Consider the following 27,720-nt stretch of genomic DNA (forward strand, 5'->3'; position numbering starts at 1 on the left):
TTTTCTCCAGATCTGTGGGCTGGAGATCAATCATAGTTTCTCAGCAGAGGAAGAGAGCTCATACTTCGGTCTCCAATATGGGAAGAAAGCCAGATTCTGATAACTGAATGATTCATTAGAAGGTTGTTATCATTTCCTTAAACACTATTCCATCAGCTGTATGACTTATGGTGTTCCATCCAAATCTTATTTTGGGATTCAGAGCTTTCAGAGTCTCAGTATTTTGGTTGAATTCATTAATATGAATAAGGAACTAATTGGAACCAACTTCTGCCTCCTGAGGCTAGAGAGAGTTGAGGTGTCCTGCTCTAACGAGCCGCATTGTGGAACTATACCTTTGCCCTTGTATCTCCACAAGGCAAAGGGCTAGAGCAGGGGTAGCTGAACTTTGGTTCTGCAGATGTCTGTGGATGACAATTTATTTGTTTATCGATTTATAGACTGCCACTCCCCAAATGGGCTCACGGCGGTTTACATAATAAAGCAATAAAAATACATAAACCCCAGTAAAATCTTTCCCGATTATCAAAACAAAGGCAGCAGTGGTCACACATCCCGTCCCATCCCATTTTGTTCAGCCTAGTGGGTAAGTTGTCTTTCTGTGAGAGTGGGAGCAGATTTAGTAAACTTTGGGGGGATCCCACGGAGATATACATTTGTACTTGTATCTCCACAAGGAAAAGGGGTGGAACAGGTGTGTCTCAACTGTGTCTCTAAACATGTCCGTGGACTACAATTCCCATGGAGATATACCTTTGCCCTTGTATCTCCACAAAGAAAAGGGCTAGAGCAGGGGTAGCCAAACTGTGTCTCTACAGGTGTCCATGGACTACAATTCCCGCAAAGATATACATTTGCCCTTGTAGCTCCACAAGAAAAAGGGCTAGAGTAGGGGTGGTCGAACTGTGGCTCTACAGATGTACCTGGACTACAATTCCCATGAGCCTACGAGCACAGAGCCGGAGGGGCTCAAGGGAATTGTAATCCACGCACATCTGGAGAACCACAGTCATTTAAAAATATATATTTGGTTTAACTAAACGAAATCCTAATTATGCCTATATTACCGTCTCAGCACCCACCATATTTCCCACCCCCGTTTCCCGCCTTTTCTAACGGCCAAGCATTACCCCGCCCACTAAGCTAGCGCATGCGCTCTAGTTTCCCCTCTCCAAGGCGACTCGCTCCGCCAGCCTCGACCGCAGACTGGGAGTGGGCGGGGTTCACAGTCTCCGGAGCGCGCGCCGTGAGGACGTGGCGCTTTCCAGCCAATCAGCGCCGACTCTCTCCCGCGGCCTCCTCCCCCTCGCAGTCTCTCTTTCCTTTCCTGGGGTCGGACGGCGAAGGCTTGCGGGGGCGTGGCCTAGGAGGGACGCCGGAGTGTCAAAGGAAGTGACCAATCAGAAAGCCGACAGTAAGGACTGCCCCCCTTTGATTGGCCTAGCGTTCGAGAAGAGGCGGGGCACCGGGAGGACGGGGCGGGGGCGGTTCTGTGGCGCGGCCGTTTCCGGTTGCGGGACTGGAGGGTGCTGAGGAGGCAGCGGCGCGCACCGGGAAGGTAACGGGGTGTCTCGGGGAGGGGGGATTTCTGCCCGCGGGGGCTTCATTCATTCACGCGAGCGCGTCCTCGGGGCTTCGCGAGACAACCCCGGCCCAGCCGCTGTACACGTGTCGGATTCACGTGTGAATGCCGCTACGGAGAGCCGAATGCTTGTTCTGAATGGAGGAGGGGCTGGGGGAAGCGGCCAGCGATGCCCGCAAAGCGCCCTTCTACTAGGCAGCCTCGGGTGTGCCGCCCACAGAACGTCTGAATTGCCTGACACGTGTTCTCGCGGGTTGCACCCGAAGAAGGCCCCTGTCGGATTAGAATGTGCAGATCAGCTGAGACTGGCCGGTTGCTGCAGCTGCGAGTAGACCGGGAGGTCCCGAAGGCGACGGCTCTGGGCAGCCCGGCTCCTGGGCTTGAGAGGTTGACTGCTCCTGGCTGTGGGGGCTCCATTCGGCAGTCGTGGCAGACAGCCTTAGCCCCCTCACCCCCCGGAATGTGTTATTCGCCAGGAGAACCAAGTTGGGAGTCCAGGGGTGCCTTGAAGACCAACGGAGTTTAATTCTGGGTCCCAGCTTTTGGGGGCATGTCTCCTGAGCAGGTCTGCATGCCCAGGGAAGCTTGGGCCCAGCTTTGGGCTTGAAGGTGCCCCTGGACTCTGACTTCGTTCTGCTCCTTCAGACCAGCACAGTGACCCACCCGAATTTAGCATTATTCATCAGTGCTAGTTGTCCTCGCTCTGTTATTCTTATTTTCTTGCGTTTGTCCCCGTGGGGAATCCGATGTGCCTCACATCATTCTCCTCCTCTCCATGTTATTCTCACACCCCTGTGATGCTGGTTAGGCAGAGAGGGTTTGACTGGGTCACCCAGAAGGCTTCTTTCTATAGGAGCGAAGGGATTCAGACCGGGGTCTCCCATGAGAACGTAAGAATCCCAGTGGATCAGACCAGTGGTCTATCTGGTTCACTATCTTGTCCCACACAGTGGCGGCCAGGTCCTCTGGAGGGCCAGCCACAGGGCAGGAGAGCCCTGCTGGATTAAACCAGGGGTCCACCTAATCCAGCCTCCTGCCTCACAAAGTGGGAGGGCCAAGCCTTCCTAAGAACATCAGAAGAGCCCTGCTGGGTCAGACCAGTGAGGGTCCCTCTAGTCCAGCCTCCTGCCTCCTATAGTGGCCAAGCAGTTCCTCTGGAGGGCCATCAATAAGACATAGAGGCCAGGGCTTTCATAAGAGCATCAGAAGAGCCCTGCTGGGTCAGGCCAGGGAGGGTCCCTCCAGTCCAGCCTCCCGTCTCACCCAGGGGCCAGCCAGTTCCTCTGCAGGGCCAGCCACAGGGCAGAGAGGCCGAGGCCTTCCCCTGAGAAGACCCTCAGAAGAGCCCTGCTGGGTCAGGCCAGGGAGGGTCCCTCCAGTCCAGCCTCCCGTCTCACCCAGGGGCCAGCCAGTTCCTCTGCAGGGCCAGCCACAGGGCAGAGAGGCCAAGGCCTTCCCCTGAGAGGACCCTCAGAAGAGCCCTGCTGGGTCAGACCAGGGAGGGTCCCTCCACTCCAGCCTCCCGTCTCCCCCAGGGGCCAGCCAGTTCCTCTGCAGGGCCAGCCACAGGGCAGAGAGGCTGAGGCCTTCCCCTGAGAAGAGCCTCAGAAGAGCCCTGCTGGGTCAGGCCAGGGAGGGTCCCTCCAGTCCAGCCTCCCGTCTCACCCAGGGGCCAGCCAGTTCCTCTGCAGGGCCAGCCACAGGGCAGAGAGGCCTTCCCCTGAGAAGAGCCTCAGAAGAGCCCTGCTGGGTTAGACCAGTACAGGGCCATTGAGTCCAGCCATTGAGTCTCCCACAGGGGCCAGCCAGTCCCTCTGCAGGGCCAGCAGCAGGACAGAGAGGGCAAGGCCTTCCTAAGAACATGAGAAGATCCCTGCTGGGTCAGACCAGTGAAGTTCCATCTAGTCCTGCATCCTGTCTCTCTCGCCGGATAGTTCCTTTGGAGGGATAACAACGGGGCATAGAAGCAGAGGCTTTCTTCCGGTGTTGTCTCCTGGCTCTGGCATCCAGAGGTTGGCTGCCTCTGAATATGGTGGTTCCCTTCCGTCACCATGGCTGGCAGCCAGATCTTTCCTCCCTTGGTCTGTTTCATCCCCTTTTAAAAGCCAAATCCTAATCCAGCAAGCTAACCACTACACCACTTCGTTGTGTGAGGAAAGAAAGATTTTTTTTTTTTTGCAGAATTGGACCTTTATCTGCAAACGGATTGTTTTCTGAGGATGATTCCAAAATCTTTTTGAAGGCCTGTTTTTCTGCTTGTTTTCTATCACCCTACATTGCAAGTATATTGAGCTGCCAAATCCACCTTGTAATTTATTCACTCTTTGACTAAGTTTATACCTTTTCTCCCTAATGAGAACGCAAAGCAATTTCCATTGTTCTCCTTCTCCCTGTTTTGCCCTCACTTTGTGAGGTCAGACTGAGAGGACACAACTGTCCCATTGTCACCCAGTAGCTTCCAGGGCAGCACAGGGATTTGAACCCAGAGCCTTTCGGATCCTACTCTGATACCTTAACCTTTCCCCTACGTGGGTTCTCTACAGGGCATCAGGCTGACATTTCCCCCAGATTTAGTGCCTACGTTGCTTATAGTGGAGGGCCCAGCTTTTTGGAGCCACTGGGCACTTTTGGAATTCTGACACAGGTTGGGGCGACCACAAACTGGCTGCCACAGGAGGCCAGAGCCAACCACAAAATATTAGGGAGTGGGGTCATGCTTAAATCTAATGGTAGCTCTTCAACATTTCTGGCAGAAGATTTGTTCGGCAGGATGCCTTTACAAATGAACACATTATTCAAAAATAATTTCCACACTGCTTATTTTTAGTAACCCATCAAAGACCCTTGTATGGAGGCAGCTGCTGGTGGGGGAAAAAAACTCTTTAAAATTCTGCTCAGTCAACCAGAAGCCCTTCTTGGCCAAGCCTCACACGTTCCCTCCCACTTTCTAAAAACACCTGGTTGGCACCCACGGGTGCTCCATTGGGGACCTCGGGTGTATAGTTTACGTGGCCTTAAATGGTTTGTTGTTTGTCGTGTTCTTTCATTGTGTCAGCCTGCTCCTGTCTGGCTTGAGCTGACACCACTGTTTAGATTCTGTCTGGATTCTCAGCAAGGAAGGTGGATTATAAATAAAAAGAATTTCCTTTTCATGGGAGATGCTGGTGATGGGAACCTTTGCTGCGCAAAGTGTGTTTTCCCTTACGAGAACATCTGGGGGAAAGACCCTTTGTAAGGGCAGCTAAAAGAGCTGCCCGTCCGTACAATACAAGCCCCAGTAAACATATTCAAATCGCCTTCATGAGCCTGACCAAAGATCCATCTTTTCCAGCATTCTTTTTTGGACAGAGGACAGGCCAAATGTTGCCCCTGGTTGTTTGGCCTCAGTGTTTGATATTGCCATTAAAAAGGTAAAGGTCTCCCCTGTGCAAGCACCAGGTCATGTCTGACCCTTGGGGTGACGCCCTCCAGCGTTTTCATGGCAGACTCAATATGGGGTGGCCTTGCCAGTGCCTTCCCCAGTCATTGCCGTTTACCCCCCAGCAAGCTGGGTACTCATTTTACCGACCTCGGAAGGATGGAAGGCTGAGTCAACCTTGAGCCGGCTGCTGGGATTGAACTCCCAGCCTCATGGGCAGAGCTTTCAGACAGCTGCCGTACCACTCTGCGCCACAAGTGGCTCATGGCGCCACAAGAGGCTCATGATATTGCCATTAAGTGCATTTTTTTCCTTATTGCTCTCAGCGGTGATAACATCGGCCTTCTGAATAAAAAATACAGAACATACAGGGAACATCAGCTTTTATTATTTTGATGCCGTGACAAACCGAGAGAACTGCCTGGTCTGAGGTCACCCAGCCAGCTGCATGTGGAGAAGGAGTGGGGAATCAAACCCAGTTCTGCAGATCACTCTCTTAACCACTACACTAAGCTGGGCTTCAGGACATGCTCCTGAACTTGCTCTTAATCAAAAAGAGCCAGTCTTCCCTAGAAAATGGTGCTTGGCTTACTGCCTAAGGCCTACCTGAGGTCTTGATACTCTGTTAGGCTGTTGTGAACTGTCACATCTGGATATCTGTTCAACACACAACCTATCAGGATCAGCTCTCTCTTTGAAGGTGAAACAGCTGAGGAGGCAGGTGTTCCTAGATAGCCCCCAGGCCTCTCCCTACACTTCCACCCATTATCTGCTTCTCCTTAATCCTTCAGCTGTTTAAAGTCAGAGATTCCTTCACTTTGACTGTGCTTAAAGCTCAGGGTATCAAGATGACCTGGTCTGTTCTACATGAGCTGCAAGTGGTGAATGGAGGATGCTTTTGAATGTCTTGCTGTTTGGGGAGAGGGGGGGGGGATCCAGCCTTGTTGGGCTTGAGCAGAAATGCTTAATGCAGGTTCTTCGAAGCGTGGAACATATTTCCAGCCCCAGGCAGAGAGCCAGTTCTTAGTTCACAAAGTTCTTATTAGATAGTAGCCCGGCCAGGCTAAGCTTAAAATGTTCCCATCCTACGGATTTATTTTGGTGCCTGCTTGCTCACCTGGAACGCTGTTCCTGTCTCTCAGAGTTCTCATTAAGGGGCAGCCAGGCAGACCAAGCTTAAAATGTTCCCATCTTACTGACTCATTTCCGTGCCTGCTTGTTCCCCTGAAGAAGAAGAGTGGGTTTTATACCTCACCTTTTGCTGCCCAAAGCGGCTTACGATCCTCTCCGGGCAACAGATAGGTGAGGTTGAGAGAGCTCTGAGGCAACCTGCTCCGTGAGAACAGTTCCAACCTATTACGATATGCTTTCCGCGTGTAACACTGCCAAATGATAAATAAATGAATATTAATCTGAACAATCAGTTAAAAAGGAAGAGCAGCACCGCCTTGAAGGCGTGTAGCTAATTTAAGAGGCAGCTGTGCAGGGAGAAGTGTTTCTGGCATACCGGGTGATCCCAGACTGGGAGGCAAGTTGAACAAGAGCTTTTAGAGTTGGCAAAAAGCGCCTGACATTTGACATTGCAGTGTCTGCAGGAGGAGGCCGGCCTTGTTGCCTGCAGAAGTCCCTCCCTACACCAGGAGCACTCCTGGACAACAAGTAAGTGGATCAATGAAAAGAGACTGCGATGGAAAGGAGGGGCCGTGGCTGAGTGGCAGAGCCTCTGCTTGGCCTGCAGGAGGCCCCCAGTTCAGTCCCCGGCAGCATCTCCAGTGGAAAGGGCCAGGCAGGAGATGATGGGGAAGACCTCTGCCTGAGACCCTGGAGAACTTCTGCCTGTAGCGTATCTGTCTGGCATGCAGAAGGTCCCCGGTTCAATCCCCAGTATCTCCAGCTAGAAAGGACCAGGCAGGAGGGGATGAGAAAGATCACTGCCTGCTACCCTGGAGAACTTCTGCCTATAGTGTATCTGCTTGGCCTGCAGGAGGCCCCCAGTTCAGTCCCCGGCAGCATCTCCAGTGGAAAGGGCCAGGCAGGAGATGATGGGGAAGACCTCTGCCTGAGGCCCTGGAGAACTTCTGCCTGTAGCGTGTCTGGCATGCAGAAGGTCCCCGGTTCAATCCCCAGCATCTCCAGCTAGAAAGGACCAGGCAGGAGGGGATGAGAAAGATCACTGCCTGCTACCCTGGAGAACTTCTGCCTATAGTGTATCTGCTTGGCCTGCAGGAGGCCCCCAGTTCAGTCCCTGGCAGCATCTCCAGTGGAAAGGGCCAGGCAGGAGATGATGGGGAAGACCTCTGCCTGAGACCCTGGAGGTCTGGGTAGACCTTGCTATCGCTGGTAGACCAAGAGTTTGATTCAGTAGGAGGCAGGTTCAGGGGGAGGGGCTGTGGCTTGGCAGTAGAGCCTCTGCTTGGCCTGCAGGAGGTCCCAGGTTCAGTCCTGTGAAAAGGACCAGGCAGGAGGGGATGGGGAAGACCTTTGAGACACTGGAGAGCGGCTGCCGGTCTGAGTAAACAATACTGACTGTGATGGGCCAAGGTCCTGATTCAGTATCAGGCATTTTCATGTGTCTCCAGTTGGCTCCACTGAGTAAGGATCCAGACAACAAACACGAACCGCTGCTGCTCTGCTACCTGGTCGAATGCAGCACCCCATCGCCTTTGCCCCCCAAGCTATGCCAGGGCAGCCATAGGGTGTGTGTGTGTGTAGGTGGGGGGATGTGCAGCCTGGCCCCAGTGGTTGTCAGCGGGACCCAAACCAGCTTCCCGGGCTCAATGGGAATGAGTTTGGGTGTGATGCGACCACACAGAGAGCGGCTTGGTTACGACAGATAGAAGCCTTGCCGGTTTGATTCCACTGGGCTGTTCTGTACAGGCTGAGCTGGGGATCCTGCTGGGTGGAAATCAAGAGCGGCCCTGGCCATTTTGCCGAAGAAGGACCCCGCTTGAACTGGACTGAAGGGGTTTTTTTTGGGGGGGGGGGGCGGAGAGCTTTTATGTCAGACACACATCAGGGCTCAGTCCAGCTTTCTTTCAGGCAGCAAAAAAGGAGTTGGGTGAATTTAGCTAAAAAGGACTTGAATGTCCCCTATTGCCCCTTTGGATGAGACCCGGCTAGGAAGGGAAAAGTTAACGAATCTGCTGTGACCTCGGGCATTTCTGGGAGTGAAGCCAGGGCTTCACATTCTTCTATGTTTTGGGGAAATTAACATTTTGTGCTTGGGGGACCTCTGTGTTTCACCAGGAGGAAGGAGGAAGTGGCAGGCCGCCTGCACCGTGGTTGAAGTTAAGGATGTCTGCTTGTGTTTGCCTATTTGGCTCCTTGCAGTCTTGGAAACAGGCAAGGAGGGTGGGAAGGGGGCAGCGGCTGAGACACGTTGCGTGCAGAAGGGCCCAATCTCGGTTTCTGGCTTCTCCACAGTAGAGCTAGGCAGAGCCTGTGAGAAAGGTGAGAAATGAGAAAGGGGTCTCACTCCACTTTGTGGAGTAGATGGGAGTCCCCAACAGTTTTGAGTCTGTGCTTGCTGCTGGAATTCTGATGCACAACGCTAGGCACAGACAAAAAATGGCTGCCCCAAGAGGCGGAGCCAGCAACAAAATGGCAGGGCAGTGAGGTTACGCATGACTCCTAATAATAATTCTGCAACATTTCGGGCAGGAGCTGTGCATAACAGGATGCCTTTTAAAACAAGCTTCCCTCCAGTTGCACAATCAAGATCCTTGAACAGTTGTGGCAGCTGCCAAAGCAACTTTTCAAAAATGCGTACAACCAATCAGCTCTCCGGTGGGCACCCAGAAGGGTGCGGGTGGGTGCCGGGGGCCCAAGGGCACCCTGTTGGGGGATCCCAGGGCTGCCTGCCGCAGTGAGCTGCCTTGGCTGTGTGTGAGGGAGCATCAGATTTACAACCCCTCCTCTCTGATCCCTGGAATCCCTCAACTCTTTGAGGCATTGCCAGGTATTGCCTCTGAACTTTTTTTAGAAGCCTGCCTTGAGACCTGGATTGTGGAGCGTATTTTTGTGGATCGGTGCAGGCTGCTGCCAGGGACTGGTTTGGAAGTGGGGCGAATTCAGTGGATCCACGGGGGATATAAGCTTTTGAAGTGTGCCGTACAATCGGGCGACCGGAGTTATGCTGGCAGAGCAGTGCCTGTTTCGAAGGCTCGTGGGATCTCTTTGGGCTTGAGCTTTCCTTTCCTAACGGGCAGGGCAGTGCAAGGAGGTGCGATTAGTCCTCTTTGTTTAAAAACCCTGCAAGGAGGTGCGATTAGTCCTCTTTGTTTAAAAACCCTCCTGTGTCCCTTGGGTCATTTTGCAAAGCTGTTGGATGACTGTCAAGTGTCTGGTGAAAACAGCCTGAGGGGACTTCTTTTTAACTGGGGTTTTAATTGGTACATGCTCAGTAGAGTCACTTAATGTGGTGACTGTAGGTAGGGTCTCGATCTCTTGGGAGCCCCTTGCCCCTTTCCGCAGCTTGGAGAACAGGAAGGACTAAAAGCTGGAGTTTGCCTGCTTGCCTCGTCTTCTCCTACCCTTCAAGAAGGCAGGTGGTATAGAGGTCAGAGTGTCGGGCTACAAGATGCGAAGTCCACGTTCAAATTGCCCCTCTGCCATTGAAGCCTCTGGGAGACCTTGGGCTAGTAACATACTCTTACCATGACCAACCTCACAGGGTTGTTGTGTGGTTAAAACAGTGGAGCCTCTTTGAGCCGCTGTTGGGGGGGGAAGGCAGGGTATAAATAAGGCCTTTTCGACCACGGTTTCCTGAAACCCTTAGTATACATGTTGCCCTGACCTGGATAGCCCATCCGAGCCTGATCTTGTCAGATTTCGGAACCTAAGCAGAGCTGACTCCGGAAGATAGAGACAGAGTTCAACGAGATCTGAACACAATGGAAAAATGGGCAAATGAGAACAAGATGCAATTTAATAAAGATAAGTGTAAAGTTCTGCATCTGGGTCAGAAAAATGAAAAGCATGCCTACTGGATGGGGGATATGCTTCTAGGTAGCACTGTGTGTGAACAAGACCTTGGGGTACTTGTGGATTGTAAACTAAACATGAGCAGGCAGTGTGATACTGCGGTAAAAAAGGCGAATGCCATTTTGGGCTGTATCAACAGAGGCATCACATCAAAATCACAAGATGTCATAGTCCCATTGTATACGGCACTGGTCAGACCACACCTGGAGTACTGTGTGCAGTTCTGGAGGCCTCACTTCAAGAAGGACGTAGATAAACTTGAAAGGGTACAGAGGAGAGCGACGAAGATGATCTGGGGCCAAGGGACCAAGCCCTGTGAAGAGAGGTTGAGGGACTTGGGAATGTTCAGCCTGGAGAAAAGGAGGTTGAGAGGGGACATGATAGCCCTCTTTAAGTATTTGAAAGGTTGTCACTTGGAGGAGGGCAGGATGCTGTTTCTGTTGGCTGCAGAGGAGAGGACACGCAGTAATGGGTTTAAACTTCAAGTACAACGATATCAGGAAAAAAAAATTCACAGTCAGAGTAGTTCAGCAGTGGAATAGGCTGCCTAAGGAGGTGGTGAGCTCCACCTCACTGGCAGTCTTCAAGCAAAGATTGGATGCACACTTTTCTTGGATGCTTTAGGATGCTTAGGGCTGATCCCGCGTTGAGCAGGGGGTTGGACTAGATGGCCTGTGTGGCCCCTTCCAACTCTAGGATTCTATGATCCTATGACCCTGGCTAGTAGGCGTGCGCTTTGGCCGCTTCAGCTACCGAAGCATGCTGAAGCGCACGAGCCAACTGGCTGGTATTTGGATGGGAAACCTTGAAGGCTTTGAGTGGTCGTTCCACCAAGGAACACCAGGGGTCATGACGCAGAGGCAGGCAATGGTAAACCACCCCTGAACGTCCCTTGCCCGGCTGCAGTCAGTCTTCGGATCTCCTAGCTACATGACACTCGCAGAATAAAAAAAAGAATGAAAAGGTGCGTGTCGCTTCAGGTAGCCCTGAGTGCAGTGAGACAGTTAGCCCAAGATAAATTGTCTCGGGGGTTTAGTCGTGTCAGTGTGCAGTAAAAGAGATCAGAGTCCTGCAGCGCCTTAGAGGCCAACAAGAATTTCAGGGCAAAAGCGCCTTTTGTCCGCCTCCAGAGGAATCGCCTGCCTTCCTCTGCTTTTGTTCCTGCAGACTGGAATTATGTGGTTGTGGACTATTATGTGTACCTAGTCGTTTGGATAGTTTGTGCTTGGCGGCAGAAGCATAATCACTCATCAGTTTGCCAGCCCGCCTCTGTGGTTTCTCGTGCAAGAGAGGCTTGTTGTCATTTCTAATTTGCTGTGTAATTTGTTCCCTTCCAGGCGGCTCAGTGGGGTGCCTTCCATAAAGATAGATTCAGGTGGGTGTCCGTGTTGATCAAAGCAGCAGAACTGAATTTGAGTCCATTGGCACCTGAGGAAGAGTGCCTGCACATGGAAGCTCACACCTTGAATGAATGTTGTTGGTCTCAAAGGTCTCTAAATTTGTCCTGCTGCTTCAGACCAGCACAGCTCCCCACTTGAATCCACGTTGAATAAAACCTATTTGGTTTTGAGCCACATGGAATGGAACTCGGTCAACCCTACAAAAAAACTTGCCCAGGTACAGGCTGAAATTTCCTTTCTTACTCCATGTGCTCACCTCCTCCACGGAACCACTCAAGCATCCGATCATTGTTCCGTACTACAAAACGAAGCTGCTCAAGGAGAAACTATTTGAACTGGACACTCTGCAAAGAATGAACCCACTTGGCAAGCTTACTTTCATGATGCTGTTTGCTAATTGACTGCTAATTTATATTTGTACTCTGGCAATTTCTGTTCATTGTCTGAGGGAGTGTGGGTGCACACGAAAGCTCGCCCCTTGAATAAAACTTTGTTGGTCATAAAGGTGCGAATGGGACCATCTTTCTTCATTGCCCAACTTTGTGTGCTCTTAGCAGGGAGGAAATCCAGTGGCTTTTTAGCCTGGGGATGATGGCTGTCAGAGGTAAGAAATGTGGGGTGGGGTGGGGAGCGTAGGCCCAGCAACTCAAGTGAATTTGACTGCACCTCTCTCGTTTTAAATGTTCGCAACAGTCCCTTTTTTCAGAGTGCGTGCATGATCTTGGCAGCTGCAAAATGGCTCCTTTGCAGGATAATCTATTACACTGCGTGTTAATTTTGCGTGTTAATCTTGGAGTGTATGTAGCCCACTAGTTTTCAGCTCCTCAGTACCTCTGGAAATGATACCCACGAGGCTCATTGGGAAATGTTCCACTCTTTTCAAGCTCCATTACTCCTCGTTAATTAAAACTGGTTCGTGTCACAGGAAGCCAGGTGGTTGTGCCGCTAACTACGTTTCCTGCCGTGTAGAAGAGTGTGTGTGTGTGGGGGGGGGGGTAGGTGGCCATGAAGCGGGACGGATGGTCATCGGGGGAAGCCGAATGCCCCTCTTCCTTTGTGCCTCGAGTGAAATGAGCCCTTGCCTCTCTCTTAGGTTTCTGAGGGAAATCGCCATGTCTGCAGCAGTTCGGCAAGTGGCCGTGCTCCTCTCCCTGTGGGCCTTTTGTGTCCTGGGCAAGCCCACGGAGAAGAAGGACCGGGTGCACCACGACCCCCAGCTAAGCGACAAGGTCCACGACGACGCACAGAACTTTGACTATGACCACGATGCCTTCCTGGGTGCAGACGAGGCTAAGACCTTTGACCAGCTGACGCCAGAAGAAAGCAAGGAGAGACTGGGGTGAGCATGGGGTGTCTGTGTGATGTAGCTGCATGTGTCTGTGGGGGGGGGGGAGTCCAGCATCCTGTCCAGCATCCTGCCTCACACTACTCCTTGGGGGTTGTTTATGCCTGGGGAAAACCCAGAGGATGGTGAGGAGAAGGAAGTCTTGCAGGAGCCCCAGAGGCCAAAATTGCTTTGGTCAGCCCAGCACAATGGCAGCCCAGCCCTTCGCCATTTCCCCTAGATAGAAGCACATCCACCTTCATTCAGTGGGGAGCTCCGATGATGGTCTTGCTGGGGGGAGGATGGGCTGTGAAGGGTCAGTTCAGTTGCTGTTGGGCTGCAAAAGAATTCATACCCACGCCGTGTCTCGGGCAGCATGCAGAGGTAAAGGTAAAGGTAAAGGTATCCCCTGTGCAAGCACTGGGTCAAGTCTGACCCTTGGGGTGACGCCCTCCAGCGTTTTCATGGCAGACTCAATACGGGGTGGTTTGCCAGTGCCTTCCCCAGTCATTACCATTTACCCCCCAGCAGCAAGCTGGGTACTCATTTCACCGACCTCAGAGGGATGGAAGACTGAGTCAACCTTGAGCCAGCTGCTGGAATTGAACTCCCAGCCTCATGGGCAAAGCTTTCAGACGGCTGCCTTACCACTCTGCGCCACAAGAGGTTTTCTGCAATTTGAACTGTCTTCCATGGGATCCCCAGCATTTAGAAGAAGAAGAAGAAGAGTTGGTTCTTATATGCCGCGTTTCCCTACCCGAAGGAGGCTCAAAGCGGCTTACAGTCGCCTTCCCATTCCTCTCCCCACAACAGACACCCTGTGGGGTGGGTGAGGCTGAGAGAGCGCTGATATCACTGCCCGGTCAGAATAGTTTTATCAGCGCCGTGGTGAGCCCAAGGTCACCCAGCTGGCTGCATGTGGGGGAGCGCAGAATCGAACCCGGCATGCCAGATTAGAAGTCCTCACTCCTAACCACTACACCAAACTGGGAGAGCAGTGCTGCCAAGTTACCCCATTTAGCGCCTTGGTCTGAATCTCCTCCTGTGACATTGAGAGACCGAAAGAGAGCTGCCAGTCCCTGTCCCTCCGCCAGGCCATGGAGAATGCCCCCTCCCCCCATCAAGTAACCTTGATGACAGCTGTGGCTATATTTGGTTTGCCCTCTCGGGCTCCTGCTGTCCCGGACTTGGAAGCTTTCCTTGGAAAGCAAATCTTGAAAGTTCAGCCACCGACTTGAAAGCCTTTCTTAATAAATCTGCCTGCAGGGCCCCGTCTGAAGAGGTGAAGCTCCTGGGGGTCCCCTCCTTGCGTTGGGTCGTGTTCAAGGCTATGCCTGGCGATTGCTGGCACAGTCTTCAGTCTCACACAGGCAAAGGTAATAAGCCAACTGTTGCATTCAGGCCAGTGCCTGATGCTTTTACGCTGCCTGGGAGTTTCCGGGAGGCCCAGAGGCAATGACAAGGTGATAAAGTAATTAACAGAGCAGCATTAATTAGCCAGTCCACAACAGGTCTGGGAGCCGGGTGTTCTGTCCAAGGGAAGTAGGGAGGGCTGGAATTCCAGCTCTACGAACAAGGCAGGTATCAGGAAAGATCTCTGTCTAAAAATAAAAAATTTGGCACAGGCAATACTTTGTTTTGCCAAGAGTCCTGGAGGACAGAGCAGTGGTTGCCAAAGTTCCTCCCCCTTCTCTGCGTTTTATCACCCTAATTATTGAACCCCAGCTCAGGGTCAGGAGCCATGACCAAGTGGTGCTGCGCTAATACCCTGGTGCTCCTGCATCTCTCCTGAGCTGTCAATTTTAAATTTTGTCTGTGGCATTCTGCTGGCTTAGGAGTCCCTGGAGGTGAGAGTCAAACTGATTTCTGCCTTGTTCCCCTGACAGAAAGACCAACCCTCATCCCCCGAGGTTTCTTTTGCTGGTTTTGCCTCTAAATCCAGCTACTCAGACAGACATTCCACTGGGGCAGCTCCTGATTCCTCCTTCCCAGAGGAGGAGGCAGCCGACTCCCAAAACGTTATGTCTAATAGTTGCTTTTGCTCTTTGTCCAGCAACGTAAATTCTGCGGATCTTTTAATTCATGTCCTGATAAGTAACTGGGACAGCCAGTGTCCATGAATGCCTGCTCATCCCCATTCTGCTCGGGCCAGAAGGGAGTCCGGAAGAGGCTTCAGAACCATCACCCCACTTTGTTGCGTCACGGTGCCGCTCTGTCACCCAGCCTTGTCAGGATTCCTGCGGAAAGGAGGCGGGGCAGCAGGCCACGTGCATCCTTGTCCTATCGGGGGAGAAACAGCAGTATCAGACTTCATGGCCACATCACGTGTGGGCTGGGGAGCCTGTGAGCTTGGCTGCAGGCCCCTGGTGGGACAGGGGCGGCTGCATTCTGCCGAGGAGGTAGTGCTGCTCGGGGGTGGCTGAACTGAGCGCCAGGCTGCGGGGCACCACCTGGCTGTGAACCCCCCCCCTGGTGAAATGCTGCCACTTTAGGCCCGCCTTTTCAGATGGCCATTCAGGGCAGGCTTCTGTAGCACATAGAATAGAATCACAGAATCATAGATTTGGAAGGGGCCATACAGGCCATCTAGTCCAACCCCCTGCCCAACGCAGGATCAGCCCTAAGCATCCTAAAGCATCCAAGAAAAGTGTGTATCCAGCCTTTGCTTGAAGACTGCCAGTGAGGGGGAGCTCACCACCTCCTTAGGCAGCCTATTCCACATGCTGTGATGGAAGCAGAGCACAGAAATGGGAAGGGAAGCACCGCTCAATGGCTGCAGCGTCAAGGGATCCTGGAGGGTTTTTGCCTCCTTATGGGCATAGACTAGGGGTGGGGGTGGGGTAGTTGTGAATTCCCTGCATTTGGCAGGGGGTTGGACTAGATGGCCCCTGGGGTCCCTTCCAGATTTATGTTTCTCTCTTTTTCCCTTCAAGGTTGACTCAGCCTTCCATCCTTCCGAGGTCGGTAAAATGAGTACCCAGCTTGCTGGGGGGTAAACGGTAATGACTGGGGAAGGCACTGGCAAACCACCCCGTATTGCGTCTGCCATGAAAACGCTAGAGGGCGTCACCCCAAGGGTCAGACATGACTCGGTGCTTGCACAGGGGATACCTTTACCTTTTTCCCTTGTGTGTGTATATACTGCTTGTTGTGACAAAGAGGGCTACCGTCCACAAAGCTTCCTCTTTGTTTTTTCCCAGGGCATCAGTTAATATTGGTAGGTATGATGGGAAGGAGGTAGGCCTCTGAAACACATGAACGCTTTGTGCGGGAAACCCAACCCATTGACCTGTGCCTGGAAGGGCTTCTTCTGGAGTTCTGGCCCTGCTGGTTGACCTCCTGGCGGCCCCTGGGTTTGGGCCCCTGCAAGACACAGAGTGTTGGACTGGAGGGGCCACTGGCCTGGTCCAACAGGGCTTCTCTTACTTCTGGGCCAGTGATGCTCCGTCTTCTTGGTGCTTGTGGAGCCACAGTGGGAATGCTTCTGGTGTTCTGGCCCTGCTGGTGGACCTCCTGAGGGCACTTCAGTCTTGGCCACTGTGTGACTCAGAATGCTGGACTGGATGGACCACTGGCCTGATCCAACATGGCTTCTCTAATGTTCTCATGTCCGGAGCAGGGATGCTCTGTCTTCTGACTGCTTTGGGGGCAGCAGTGGGATACAAGCTTAATTTCCAAGCAGCCACCCAGTTGCCCTCTTTTGCACTTGGGGCCACCAGACATCCCTTCTGTCCCTTTCCCGTACAGAAGGACAGCGGCCCTCTTCCCGCAAGGCTGTGCTGCCCCTCTGCAGCCCGATCCGTTAATTGCGAGGGGTCCGCATGGTCCTGCGGGGGAGGACCCCCCCTCCCCCAGCCTCTCTCTCTCCCTTTTAACTGTCGCCGACTTTTTCTGCATTTCCTACAGAAAGATTGTAAGTAAGATAGACGAAGACAAAGACGGGTTTGTAACAGCCGAAGAGCTAAAAGCCTGGATTAAGTTTGCCCAAAAGCGCTGGATATTCGAGGATGTCGAGCGCCAGTGGAAGGGCCACGACCTCAATGAGGACGGGCTCATTTCCTGGGAGGAGTATAAAAACGCCACCTACGGCTACATCCTAGGTAGGTCTCTTCCGGCCCCTTGAACCCTGCTGTTTTGTCCCGCAGAATGATGGTAGATAAAATAGACGCGGATAAGGATGGGTTTGTGACCGAGGGGGAGCTGAAGGCCTGGATTAAGAAGGCGCAGATGATGTACGTGTACGACAATGTCGAGCGCCAGTGGCAGGAGTTCGACATGAACCAAGATGGCCTCATCTCCTGGGATGAGTACAGGAACGTGACCTATGGCACTTACCTGGGTAAGGGGCAAGGGGACGGGGCTGTGGAAACCGGGACGGTCTTCTGATAAAGCAGAGGGCCCTGCCCTCCTCCTCTTCCTCTAGGGCTGAGTCCCTCTCCGTGCCATCTCATCTTGTGTCGATGGGGTCCCTTCTTGATGGGGAAGTCCCAGGTTGCCCAAGTCCCACACAGGCAGGGGGGTGGGCTAGATGACCCTTGGTATCCCTTCCAACACTGGGATTAAATAAACAAGATCTATCCTGCTTGGGAAAGAATGATGTTTTCCTATCCTGAAGGTGATCAATTGCCCACATATGTGAACAGGCACAGAGGAAGCCCTTGCAACATCTAAATTTTGGATGGAGAGGCAGATTCACCCCTCTGCTTTATTCGTGCCTTTGATGGATTAATAAACGGGTCTGAAGGGGAGATTGTTTTAACGGGGCGGTGGGCTCTTTCTCATTGCTGAGCGCCTCAGGACTCCTGCAGACCCTTTCCCTGGGTGGGGGGGGCCTGGGTCGCCTCTGGTGTCTTGGGACAGTGGGAGAAAAATTAAAGTCTCCTTGCACCTTTTAGCCATGGGGATGGCGGCTTCGCTTATCCGCGGCCTGAATTGGGTGCGGCACGACCTGTGTGGTTGGGTTTCCTGCGGAGGGCGGGTTCAGGAGGGCAGCTGTGCCGGTCAGCAGTAGAGGAGCTTGATTTGAGTCCAGCAGGGCCTTTGGGACTAACAAGACGTGGGGATGAAGGGAGCTTGGACTCTCGAAAGTTCACACTCCCCAAACCTTGCTGGCTCCTAAAGGGCTGCTGGACTGTTGCCTAAGGTGGAGTCACCTGGAAGCAAAGGCACTCTTTGGAAATTACTCGTGTGAAACGTCACCTCTTGTCACTTACAGCCAAGTTATTTGCCCCAGCTGGGGTGTTGGTGGGAGGCTGTTCCCTCACTACGACCACCGGCCCATGTCCTCAGAGCATCATGGAGCTTCCCGGATTTAAGCTGCCTTCTTTCCCAAATCCTCTTCGCTGTAGATGTCTTGGGGAAAGATCACAGCAATGCCAGGTGGACAACCTGGGGGCTCCCAGCCCTGCCCACCTGGACCCCATTTCACAGCCCTAACCAGCAGGAGAACTTTGACAAACCCACTTGGCCACAGATGCAGTTTTACAGTGTTCTGTTGCTGTAAAGTTGAGCTATCTGCAAATGGGCTTCCCTGCTCCCGTGACCTACCCTGACTGCATCACACCTGATCTACAATATCAGCCTGGTTTTGTCCTGTCTCCCCCCCGTGCCTTTCAATTTTATTTCCATACGTGAGCGGAAGTTTTAGATGAGTCGAAGGTGTCCCTTTCCAGGAGTGGTGCAGCAGTGGCGCTGAAAACGTTCCCAAGCAGGAGCTGGCACCTACAAGTACCGGGTGCTCAGTGGCTGCCTTTGCAGGGCAGGAACCGCATCCGATTGACCCCGAACGGCACGGCTGCGGTGTCTTCTTTGAGCCCACTGCCTGAAGGAGTCTCTTAAGTAATGCGTGGGGATTGGTTTCCCCCGAGCCCAGAGCTGCAAGGTGGGCGTTCCGCCTTGGGGACCCTGCTTGAACGGAAAGGCAGCATAGAAATGTTTTCCGTAGATCCACAGGTAGTGCTGGCAAGCGTGGCTGTGGGGCGCCAGGTGCCGGGCTTGGCCGTTCTCTGGTTCCCTAACCGCCGCCGCCTTCTCTCCCCCTCCAGATGACCCCGACCCCGACGATGGGTTTAACTACAAGCAGATGATGACGAGAGACGAGCGGAGGTTCAAAATGGCCGACAAGGACGGCGATCTGATTGCCACCAAAGAGGAATTCACAGCTTTCCTGCATCCCGAAGAATACGACTACATGAAAGACATCGTCGTACAGGTGGGTGCTGGGGCTGAAAACGGAGGGGAGCGATAGTCAGCAATTACATGGGGAATAGAAAATTGAAGATGATTACGTTTTCCTTTATCATCTGCCTTTTCCACTGGGGCACCAGGCAGATGTGTGACGGAATGGGCTGTCTAGGTGCAGCCAACTAACAACCCTGTGGGGCAGGGGTGGCCAAATTCGGGTTCTCCAGATGTTCATGGACTACAAATCCCATGAGCCCCTGCTGGCAGGGGTTCATGGGAATTGTAGTCCATGGACCTCTGGAGAGCCCCAATTTGGCCGACCCAGCGGTAGGGCTTCCAATCCAAGAGATGAGCAGAGGTGGTTTGCCATTGCTCGGACTCCCCCCAAAATCCAGTCACGAACCAGGGCCAAACCTGCTTGTTTTTCAAGACAACAACTCTGCCAACCCCTGCTCTAGAAGAACCTTTGGAGTTCCAAAGTGACTCCCAGGCACCTTTCTCTCCCTCTCCTTGCAGCAGACCCCCTGTGAGAGGAGGGTGGGGCTGAGAGAATTCTAAGAGAACTGCTGTGTGAGAACAGCTCTTAAGAGTATCGTGACTAGCCCAAGGCCACCCAGCTGGTGGCTGCATTTGGAGGAGTGGGGAATCAAGCCCAGGTCTCCAGATTAGAGGCCACTGTTCTTTAACCACCACACCAATCTGGCTCTCTGACCATAAGGACCCTAATGTCCCCCGTCCCCCTATTAAGAGGGTGGTTAAAGTGGTTTGGCCTCTTCCTCCTGCTTCTCATTGCTGTGTGGTTGAGCAGATGCTCTGGATGCCAGGTATTTTCACACCTTTTCCTCAACAGGAAACCATGGAAGACATCGATAAGAACAGCGACGGCTTAATTGACTTGGAAGAATACATAGGTGAGCACAGGCTGGAGTCTCCTCCTCCTCCTCTCCCTGCTGCTTTTCTTGTTATGAATTTGCAGAGCTGTTTTCTCCAAAACGTTTTGCCTTGGCCGGAAGACAGGTGTGTGTGTGGGGGGTGGGCACAAATTCACTGGTGAGGACAGCTGCCCTTTCCTCCCTGGCCTGAGGGTGGAGCAGGAAAGATTCACAGCCCCTTTCCACATGCCTTGTAGAGGAACCAAAGCCACTGTGGGTGTTCGTGGTCCTAGACGTGAGCACAGCATACATGGATATGTCTCTTTGCCGCTGGGAGTGCTGTTTTTTAACCTTTCATGAGCACAGGGACGATGCTGCCGTGTGCTGAATCAGAGACTCTTGGTCCATCAAGGTCGGTCTTGTCTACGCAGAGCGGCAGCGGCTCTTCAGAGTCTCAGGCAGAGAGAAATCTTCCCCATCTCCGCCTGCCTCGTCCTTTCAACTGTAGATGCTTCCGTGGATTGACCCAGGGACCTTCTGCACACCAAGCAGAGGCCACCATCCGCACATTTAGCCACCATCCGCACGTGTCCAATTTGTGGATTTGTGGTGGTTCTGCTCCTGATTTGGTCGGAGGAGTCAGGGCCACTCTATACCAGCAACCCTGTTGCACGCACAGATTGGCCTCCCTGTGCTGTGGGGTGGCGGGGATGAGCTTCAGGGTGCTGAGTGGCCCAGAGCATCTGCCCCCGACTTGGATGCCAAATGTTGTCAGGCAAATCCCTCTGCCCCTTAAAAGATGCCTGCTTATCCGGACCCTCTCAAAAGCCCAGTCAAACAGGTTGGCTTTGCAGCGCCTCCTGGAGATCTCCGGGGGGGGGGCGGAGGGAGCCCCATTCCAGTTTAGGGCTGATCCTGCGTTGAGCAGGGGGTTGGACTAGATGGCCTGTATGGCCCCTTCCAACTCTATGATTCTATGAAACAGTTGGCCACAGCCAGGCTGCAGAAGGCCTGGGCCGTGGTGAGTTCTTGAGGGGCCACCCTGAGTGGTGGGACAGCCAGCCAGTGGGTGCCTGATCCCCATAGTTGGTGCCTGGGGTGGAGACGGGGGTCCATGTTCTTTTTATTGGGATACCTGTTGATGTAAAAAGATCATGCAAGCTTCTAAAAAGAATTTATGAAAAGAATTAGGAAGGGTTCCATGAAAGGATAAAAAGAAAACCACAACGTCCTGATTAGGTCTTCTTTCTAACTCTGCACCATGTGGGAGAGGACAAAAACACAGCAAACAGTGCCCAAATCTCCTCCCCCCATGACTGTGATAGGAAACACGTGATCAGCGTCCAGTCCATTGATCAGCCAGCGGTGCCTTCTAAAACCACTCTGTTCTGAATGGGGCTTCCTTTTCCTGGCGGGAAACTTCTCCAAATCGGTTCTCTATTAACTAAACAAGGAGACCACGGTCTAACTCTTTCGGGACACTTGCCCGATTCCAACAATACCTCCCCCCCCCCAACCTGCTCCTTTCTTTGTGACCATTCTTTGAACGCTCTTTGGTGGTTGTTTTTCCTCTTTCCTGTCTCGTCCTTCCAGGCCACTCTGGGCCTGGATCCTCTTTTCTTTTCCTTCTGCCCTTAGGTAATGTGGGGCCCTTGGGGACCCTGCAGGTTAGCCATGGCAGCCAGAGGCCCTCCTAGCCTGGCCAGCTGCTTAACGAGAGGCAGGCTGCCCAGTTGTTCTGCTGCAAAAGCACCTAGTGCAGGGGTGGCCAGCCTGTGGCTCTCCAGGTGTCTGTGGACTACAATTCCCATGATCCACCCCCTGATCTAGTGCATTGTAATGCCGGCTTCACTTAGAGAGGGGCTTTCCAGATCCTGGAGTGGGGGTGGGTTGAGAGCCCCCCCGACAACCACATAGGGGGCAGAACCGGCTCCTGCAACGCTGCTCTTCTCGCCTTCCCGCCAGGCGATATGTACAGCCACGACGGGGACGGCGAAGAGCCAGAGTGGGTGAAGACGGAGCGGGAGCAGTTTGTCGAGTTCAGGGACAAGAACCGCGACGGGAAGATGGACAAGGACGAGACCAAAGACTGGATCCTGCCCTCGGACTACGATCACGCCGAGGCAGAAGCGCGGCACCTCGTGTACGAGTCGGATCAGAACAAGGTGAGACGGAAGGCTGGCGGGGTCCGTATTTGGGGGTTCATATCTGAGGCTTGCTCCTGCCCCAGAACTCTTTGTCTCCATAAGGCCTGAACAACTAACAGAACTTGTGGCAGGGCATGCGCTCCCATGCTCCCATCCCCTGCCACATGTCCTGCTAGTTTTTTGGGTACTCCTGAACTCTGGCTCTTTTCTGCCACTAGAGGCCTGCCTTGATCTCTCTCCAGAAGGCCTGCAGAAGAGAAGCTCACCCTCGCCCATGCCCAGTTGTGGAGCCTCTTTCCGAAAGACCCACAGATCAGCGTAGCCTGAGCTTCCCTCCATGTCCTCTCCCTTTAGGGCTCCTCACTGGGAATCTCACTTCCCGTCCCTTGTTGTCTCTTCTGGGCTCTATAGAAGCCCTCATTGTGCAGTTTCTCTGCTGGGAAGTTCTGCGCATGTCCCATGGGAAAGAGCAAGGGCTGCGCACGAGAAGTGCTGGCATTCAGCTCCTGTTTGTTTATGTTTGTTTATGTCCCTGGCACCGAGGAAGTATGCTTGGCCTCAACCAGGGCTAGGGCCTTCTCAGCAAGACGGAGCTGTTCCGCCAACCTTTCAGTTGAGGCAAGCAGAAAACTCGCGTCCAGCCTGGTTGGGCCCCCCTGATTGCGAGGTAGAACCGTGCATGAAAAGTGTATAAATGCTTATTTCATTGAAAAATCGTTTTACTATACAATGCTGTATAGTTAAGGGTCGTGCCCTGCCCCGAGGCATTTGGTACGAGAGGGGCGGCATATTAATCCAAAGAATCACTCACTCAGTCAATAAAGGCAGTTTACAATATAAATAAAACCGATAAAGCACAGTAAAAAGAATACAAATAAAATAAAAATTCCAAAGACACATCAGCGGTCACAATTTAAAAATGGCCCATTTGTTAAAAACGGGAAAAGTCAAAGGCAGCCCTTAATCACCTGCCTACTGAGGGTCTTCTGGGAAGGGGCCAGGTGCACATCCCTGCCCTGTTTGCTCCGTACTTGGGGGGGCTTCCCCTGAAAAGGTCCTGCTTTGTGGGCCAACCAGATTGCCTGCTTTGATTGATGGCGACTTGCCTGGGGGCGTGCATGCGTGGCTCATGGCTGCCCAGAGAGAGGGCCCCTCACCTCCTCCCGGTCTTCTGCCCTCCCAGGACGGCAAACTCTCCAAAGAGGAAATCGTGGACAAGTACGACTTGTTTGTGGGCAGCCAGGCCACGGACTTCGGCGAGGCTTTGGTGCGGCACGATGAGTTCTGAGCCCGCGGCATCTTCTCCCGTCACCAAAGAAGAAGGCGGAGAAAGTAATTTATTTTTTTGACGATTTCCAGAGTGGCGCAGGAAACCCTCACCACTGAGACTGGCGTTTTCAGGCAACGACACACGGAAACGGCGCCCACCACAAAGACGGTCCATCCTGTCGGCCCTCTGCCTTCCCGGGGGACGGCCACTCGGTGGCGTTCTGAAAGCCACCCTGGTGGCGACGCCCGGAGGGGTTGTGTTTGTTTTTATAGATTTGCATTTCGTTTCCCCATCTAACAAGCTCTGTTTATTTTTGTATTAATTTTTTTTTGGGGGGGGGGGTTCCTGTGTGAGATGAAGAAGAAATCCCCCGGACCGCCCCAGCTTCCCCCTCTGACTCCTTCCCCCCTTTCAGGGTTGTGTGTTTAGTGATCTCCTAGGATAGTTAAAATGCCAGAGAACACGGAGGGCCGACTCAAAGAACCCCCACAGGTAGCAGCCTCTGTCTAGTGATTTTTAAAAGGAGGTTTGGGGCGGTGTGGGAGGATTTTCCCATGGGGCTCTCCTCTTCCTCTCCTCAAGAGCCAGGATCCACTTGCCTAGGGCCACGCGTGTGATGAACGCCCCTCCCTGGGATTTGTAGCGCCTGTGGCTCTGCAGGAGTCTCTTACCATGTTCCTAGCAGCATAACCCCCCCTTGCAGTTGGCATCCTCTTCAGAGGAGGTTTGCCCCCCCCCGGGAAATGGGAATGGTTCAACCTGCTCCCACTCTGGCCCTCTGCTCAGTGGGGTTCTGTGAACGACACGGATGGCCTCTGCGTGGATTCAGTTTGCCCCTCCTGACGCACCGTCGAAATAGGGACATCGGGCAGAAGCCTGCAGGGGCCTCTGCTTGAACCAGCAAGTAAATGGCCCCGAGCTGATCCTTCCAAAGGAGGGAGCCAACGGGTGGGCGGGCCGATGGAAGCGTTGGTGTCAGAGGGCTGGGAGAACAGCGGAGCTGCAGGGGGGACGGGACGGGACGGGGGTGGGGGAAACGGGACGTGGCCACCCTGCAGTTTTCAAAGTGCCTTTCTCTACCAACAGAGCAGGTTTCCTGGCAAAACGTGGCCCGAAGCGACGCCAGTTTCCCGGTGGCCCAGTATTTTTCTCTCAGTGTTTCTCTTTGCTTCGTGAGCTTCCAGATCCAGCCGCCTCGTCTGTTTGGGTCGGCTTCAGTCTTCCTTCGAAAGGCAAACCACTCCCTCTCTCGCCGGGCTGTTCCGCGAGGATGCTCCTGTCGCACGGCCAGCTGGTAGCCTCTCTCGCCTTCTCTCCCTTGCGCGACAGGACTCGGGGGCCGGGTTCCCCAAAGCCCCGGTTGGGCGTGGGTGGGGCTGGCCCAAGGCAGGTGCTTCGTGTGCATGTTTCGAGGTCTGAGCCCACGGGGACCTTGCTTCAGCGTGCTTGTTCATTGTGGGCATCTCCTCCTTGGTTCTTTGAACACTACCAGTCAGTCCCCTGTTCCCCCTGTGACCCAGCCCTCTGGCAGGAATAGTCATGCACTTGGGGGCTGACTCTTCCCTGTGGCTCGTGAGACCCTCAAGCATCAAAGGCTCCTTCCTGCAATCGTCATAGGCCTTTTTCTTCTTTGTAAATCTGAGCCAGTCCACTGGATCAGGGTCGGTGCCCTTGGGCAGGGGTAGTCAACCTGTGGTCCTCCAGATGACCATGGACTACAATTCCCATGAGCCCCTGCCAGCGTTTGCTGGCAGGGGCTCATGGGAATTGTAGTCCATGGTCATCTGGAGGACCACAGGTTGACTACCCCTGCCCTAGAGGATGAGCAGCCTGGCCTGTGTTTCATCGCCCATGGGCAGCCTGTCTTGGTCCAGAAGGACCAAGGCGAAGATTTGCACTTGATGCAAAACCTCTGAAAGTCCCGGGACGGTACCAGGAACCGGGAATGAGTAGCCCAGTGGCCAGAGAGCCTCCTTGGGCTCACGGGGGAAATTGGGAGTGGAAATCCCTTATTTAAAAGGGGGTGGGGTGTTTCCTTTTCCTGAGGGGGGGGAAGGAAGCTTGAGAGAGCTGCTGGCAGAGCTATCGGTCCCAAATAATGAACACTAATGGGCAGTCTGCTCTGTCAGCATGATCCCGCATGCACCTTTGGGAGTGAGAGCATCGCCTGGGGCCCACCCACATGGAGCCCCCCCCCCCAAGTCCTCAGTTTGCTTTAGGGAGAGAAGCCAAAACATGTCATGGGGCTTTGGGGCCATTTTGGCCCTTGATGCTGCCTGGAATGCAGGAGAGGCAACATTCAGGTGCGCACCAAAGCCACCCCATTGACTCGAAAGGCTCCCAGTCAGACCGGCCTTGGCCCAGGCTGACAATCCTGCTCTTGAATAGGTCCTCACCGCACATCCCCTTTTGTGATTTGTGCAAACACTAAGCCGGCGGTAAAGAAACGGTGTGTGTCCCCCCCTCCCCCCCGGTTCTCTTTGTTGCCCACCTTTTTAGGAGGTTGTTTTTCTTCTTGTAGAGTGTAAATGGAGTTTTATATAATGTACTACAGACAGAACTGTGTCTTAATAAAATTGTTTACATCCTTGGGGGCTCTGCGAGCGTGGTGTGTCTGCGCCGGGCAGCTTTGGGTGCAGAGCAGAGGATCCGGGTTGCCTCAGGAGAGGGTCGCGTGAAGCGGCCTGATACTGAATCGGACCCCCAGCCCCTCAATGTCGGTCTTGTCCACTCAGGCCGGCAGCAGCTCTCTTGGGGTCTCAGGCAGGGGTCTTTCCCATTGCCTGCTGTCTGGTTCTTTCAACTGGAGATGCCGAGGATTGAGCCTGGGACCTTCTGCATGTCGAGCAGAAGCTTTGCCCCTGAGCCAGGGTCTCTCCCTTTGCAGGTTTGATGAGCAGAGTGGTGGGCTGCATGCCCCTTTCCTCCTACCATTTGTCATTTTAAAACCTCTGCCCCATCCCCTGTGAATCCTCTGTTCCACTTCAGGAATACACGGCTCTTGGCTCCCTGGAATCAACTTGATCTGGCTACCTGCTTTGCATGCAGAAAGTCCCAGGTTCAGTCCTGGAGATCTCTGGTTAGAAAGGACCGGGCAGGAAGTGATGGGGAGGATCTCCACCTGAGACCCTGTAAGTGACTGCTGGTCTGAGCAGACAGTATTGGCCTCAACAGACCGAGGGCCTGACTCCTGGCTTCCCCAGCATCTCTAGTTGGAAGGTCAGGGCAGGAGGTGATGGGGAAGACCTTGGCCTGAGGGAGCCCCTGCCAGTCTGAGTTGCCAGCAGTGACCCTGATGTGTGTTCCTGTCTGGGGAGGACCATGGGCAAGGGTGTGAGTGTGTGTTCTCATGAATGCTTGTTGGAGCAGACTGGTCTCCAACACCGGTCCCCAGGACTGCAGTTTGCCCCCTTGCGGGGAGGCAGCGATTGCACAGCCGTCTTGTCAAGGAGACACGAGCACTCCCCAAAGTCATTTTGCAGCAGGCAGGCGTGCTTGATTTATTGGAGCGGCTCCTTGATCCTAATTCTAAAACAGATAAAAAGACAAGCATGTATATACAAGCGGTGGAGGCTTCTGATGGATTTTCCAGGGGCGTTTGATACATCAAAAATATTCTTCGGCGTCGGGGAAGAGAGAACAGGCTTCGTCGCTGGGACTTTGTGCAAGGGGAAGGTTACCTTGACGTGTTTCCTCCTTGGCACTGGGATGGCAAAGTCCACCTCAGGAGAAAGGAGGGCTTATAAATGTTTTTACTAAAGCGGCCAGATGCTCAGACAGAATTGGGCAGGTTTGAGCCGGCTACTCTCAGCAGCATGGCTGGTCTTCCCTGCAACAGCCCTGCGAGGTAGGCCACAATCCACCTGCCGTGTTATGAGTTGAGTGCGGATTGAAGGGTGAATTGCCTCCTACAGCCAGATATCTGCTTTCCTTTGCCCCCTCAGATGGTAAATCCAAATCCCTTCCTTTATCGGGGAGAAGAAGGTAACCTACAATACAAATTTGCAGTCTTTTGCGGGACGGCCAACGGCCAGTCTGGGGGAAAGGCCGGCATTCAGAAGCTTTTGCTGTTTTCCTAATGGAGCACAACAAAACAAAACCAGAGTCCAGTCGGGCACCTTTAAGACCAACCAAGATTTATTCAAGGCGTGAGCTTTCGAGTGCAAGCCCTCTTCCTCAGACTCTGTGCATGCACTCGAAAGCTCCCACCTTGAATAAATCTTCATTGGTCCTAAAGGTGCTACTGGACTTTATTTTTGTGGTGCTACTTCAGACCAACACGGCTACCTGCTTGAATCCTTCATAATGGGGGACAGAACATCCAAGGAGCCTGAAAGCCTCAGAGTTTGCATCCCACCCTTAGCCTTGCCTCCCCAAGACTTGTGTTCTGGAACAAATTCCCTGCTTGTCCTAGTGGCCATCTCTCTCTCTCTCTCTCTCTCTCTCTCTCTCTCTCTCTCTCTCTCTCTCTCTCTCTCTCTCTCTCTAACCCCCTCCCCGCCCACAATTCTGGGGACAGTTTGAGGGGTCCCCAACATATT

At 53.3% G+C, this 27,720-nt stretch overlaps 1 protein-coding gene across 3 annotated transcripts; it reads left to right on the forward strand.

Annotated features, from left to right (window-relative positions):
* The first annotated feature begins 1,434 nt into the window (after nt 1-1,434).
* CALU (calumenin) lies at nt 1,435-25,769 on the forward strand. 3 transcript variants are annotated; one of them, XR_013231445.1, is made up of 8 exons: nt 1,435-1,558; nt 12,477-12,722; nt 16,614-16,807; nt 18,752-18,918; nt 19,741-19,801; nt 21,728-21,927; nt 23,093-24,840; nt 24,978-25,769. XR_013231445.1 is itself a non-coding variant. In XM_077340425.1 (7 exons), the coding sequence occupies exons 2-7, from the start codon at nt 12,496-12,498 to the stop codon at nt 23,195-23,197; spliced, it is 954 nt and encodes a 317-aa protein (XP_077196540.1). In that variant the 5' UTR covers nt 1,435-1,558; nt 12,477-12,495; the 3' UTR covers nt 23,198-23,462. The 3 variants fall into 3 exon arrangements, 2 of the variants coding, with proteins under 2 accessions (XP_077196540.1, XP_077196539.1); XM_077340425.1 differs by lacking the exons at nt 16,614-16,807; nt 24,978-25,769 and adding an exon at nt 16,853-17,046 and having other exon boundaries at nt 23,093-23,462; XM_077340424.1 differs by lacking the exons at nt 1,435-1,558; nt 24,978-25,769 and adding an exon at nt 6,221-6,659 and having other exon boundaries at nt 23,093-23,462.
* The last annotated feature ends 1,951 nt before the right edge of the window (nt 25,770-27,720 follow it).

Source organism: Paroedura picta, chromosome 5 (assembly GCF_049243985.1).
Source record: "Paroedura picta isolate Pp20150507F chromosome 5, Ppicta_v3.0, whole genome shotgun sequence".
NCBI classification, from domain to species: domain Eukaryota; kingdom Metazoa; phylum Chordata; class Lepidosauria; order Squamata; family Gekkonidae; genus Paroedura; species Paroedura picta.

Coding starts and splice junctions, on each gene's coding strand:
- CALU (XM_077340425.1), top strand. CDS start 12,496: ATGTCTGCAGCAGTTCGGCAAGTGGCCGTGCTCCTCTCCCTGTGGGCC. Junction 12,723..16,852: donor GAAAGCAAGGAGAGACTGGG/GTGAGCATGGGG, acceptor TTTGTCCCGCAG/AATGATGGTAGATAAAATAG. Junction 18,919..19,740: donor TGAAAGACATCGTCGTACAG/GTGGGTGCTGGG, acceptor TTTCCTCAACAG/GAAACCATGGAAGACATCGA.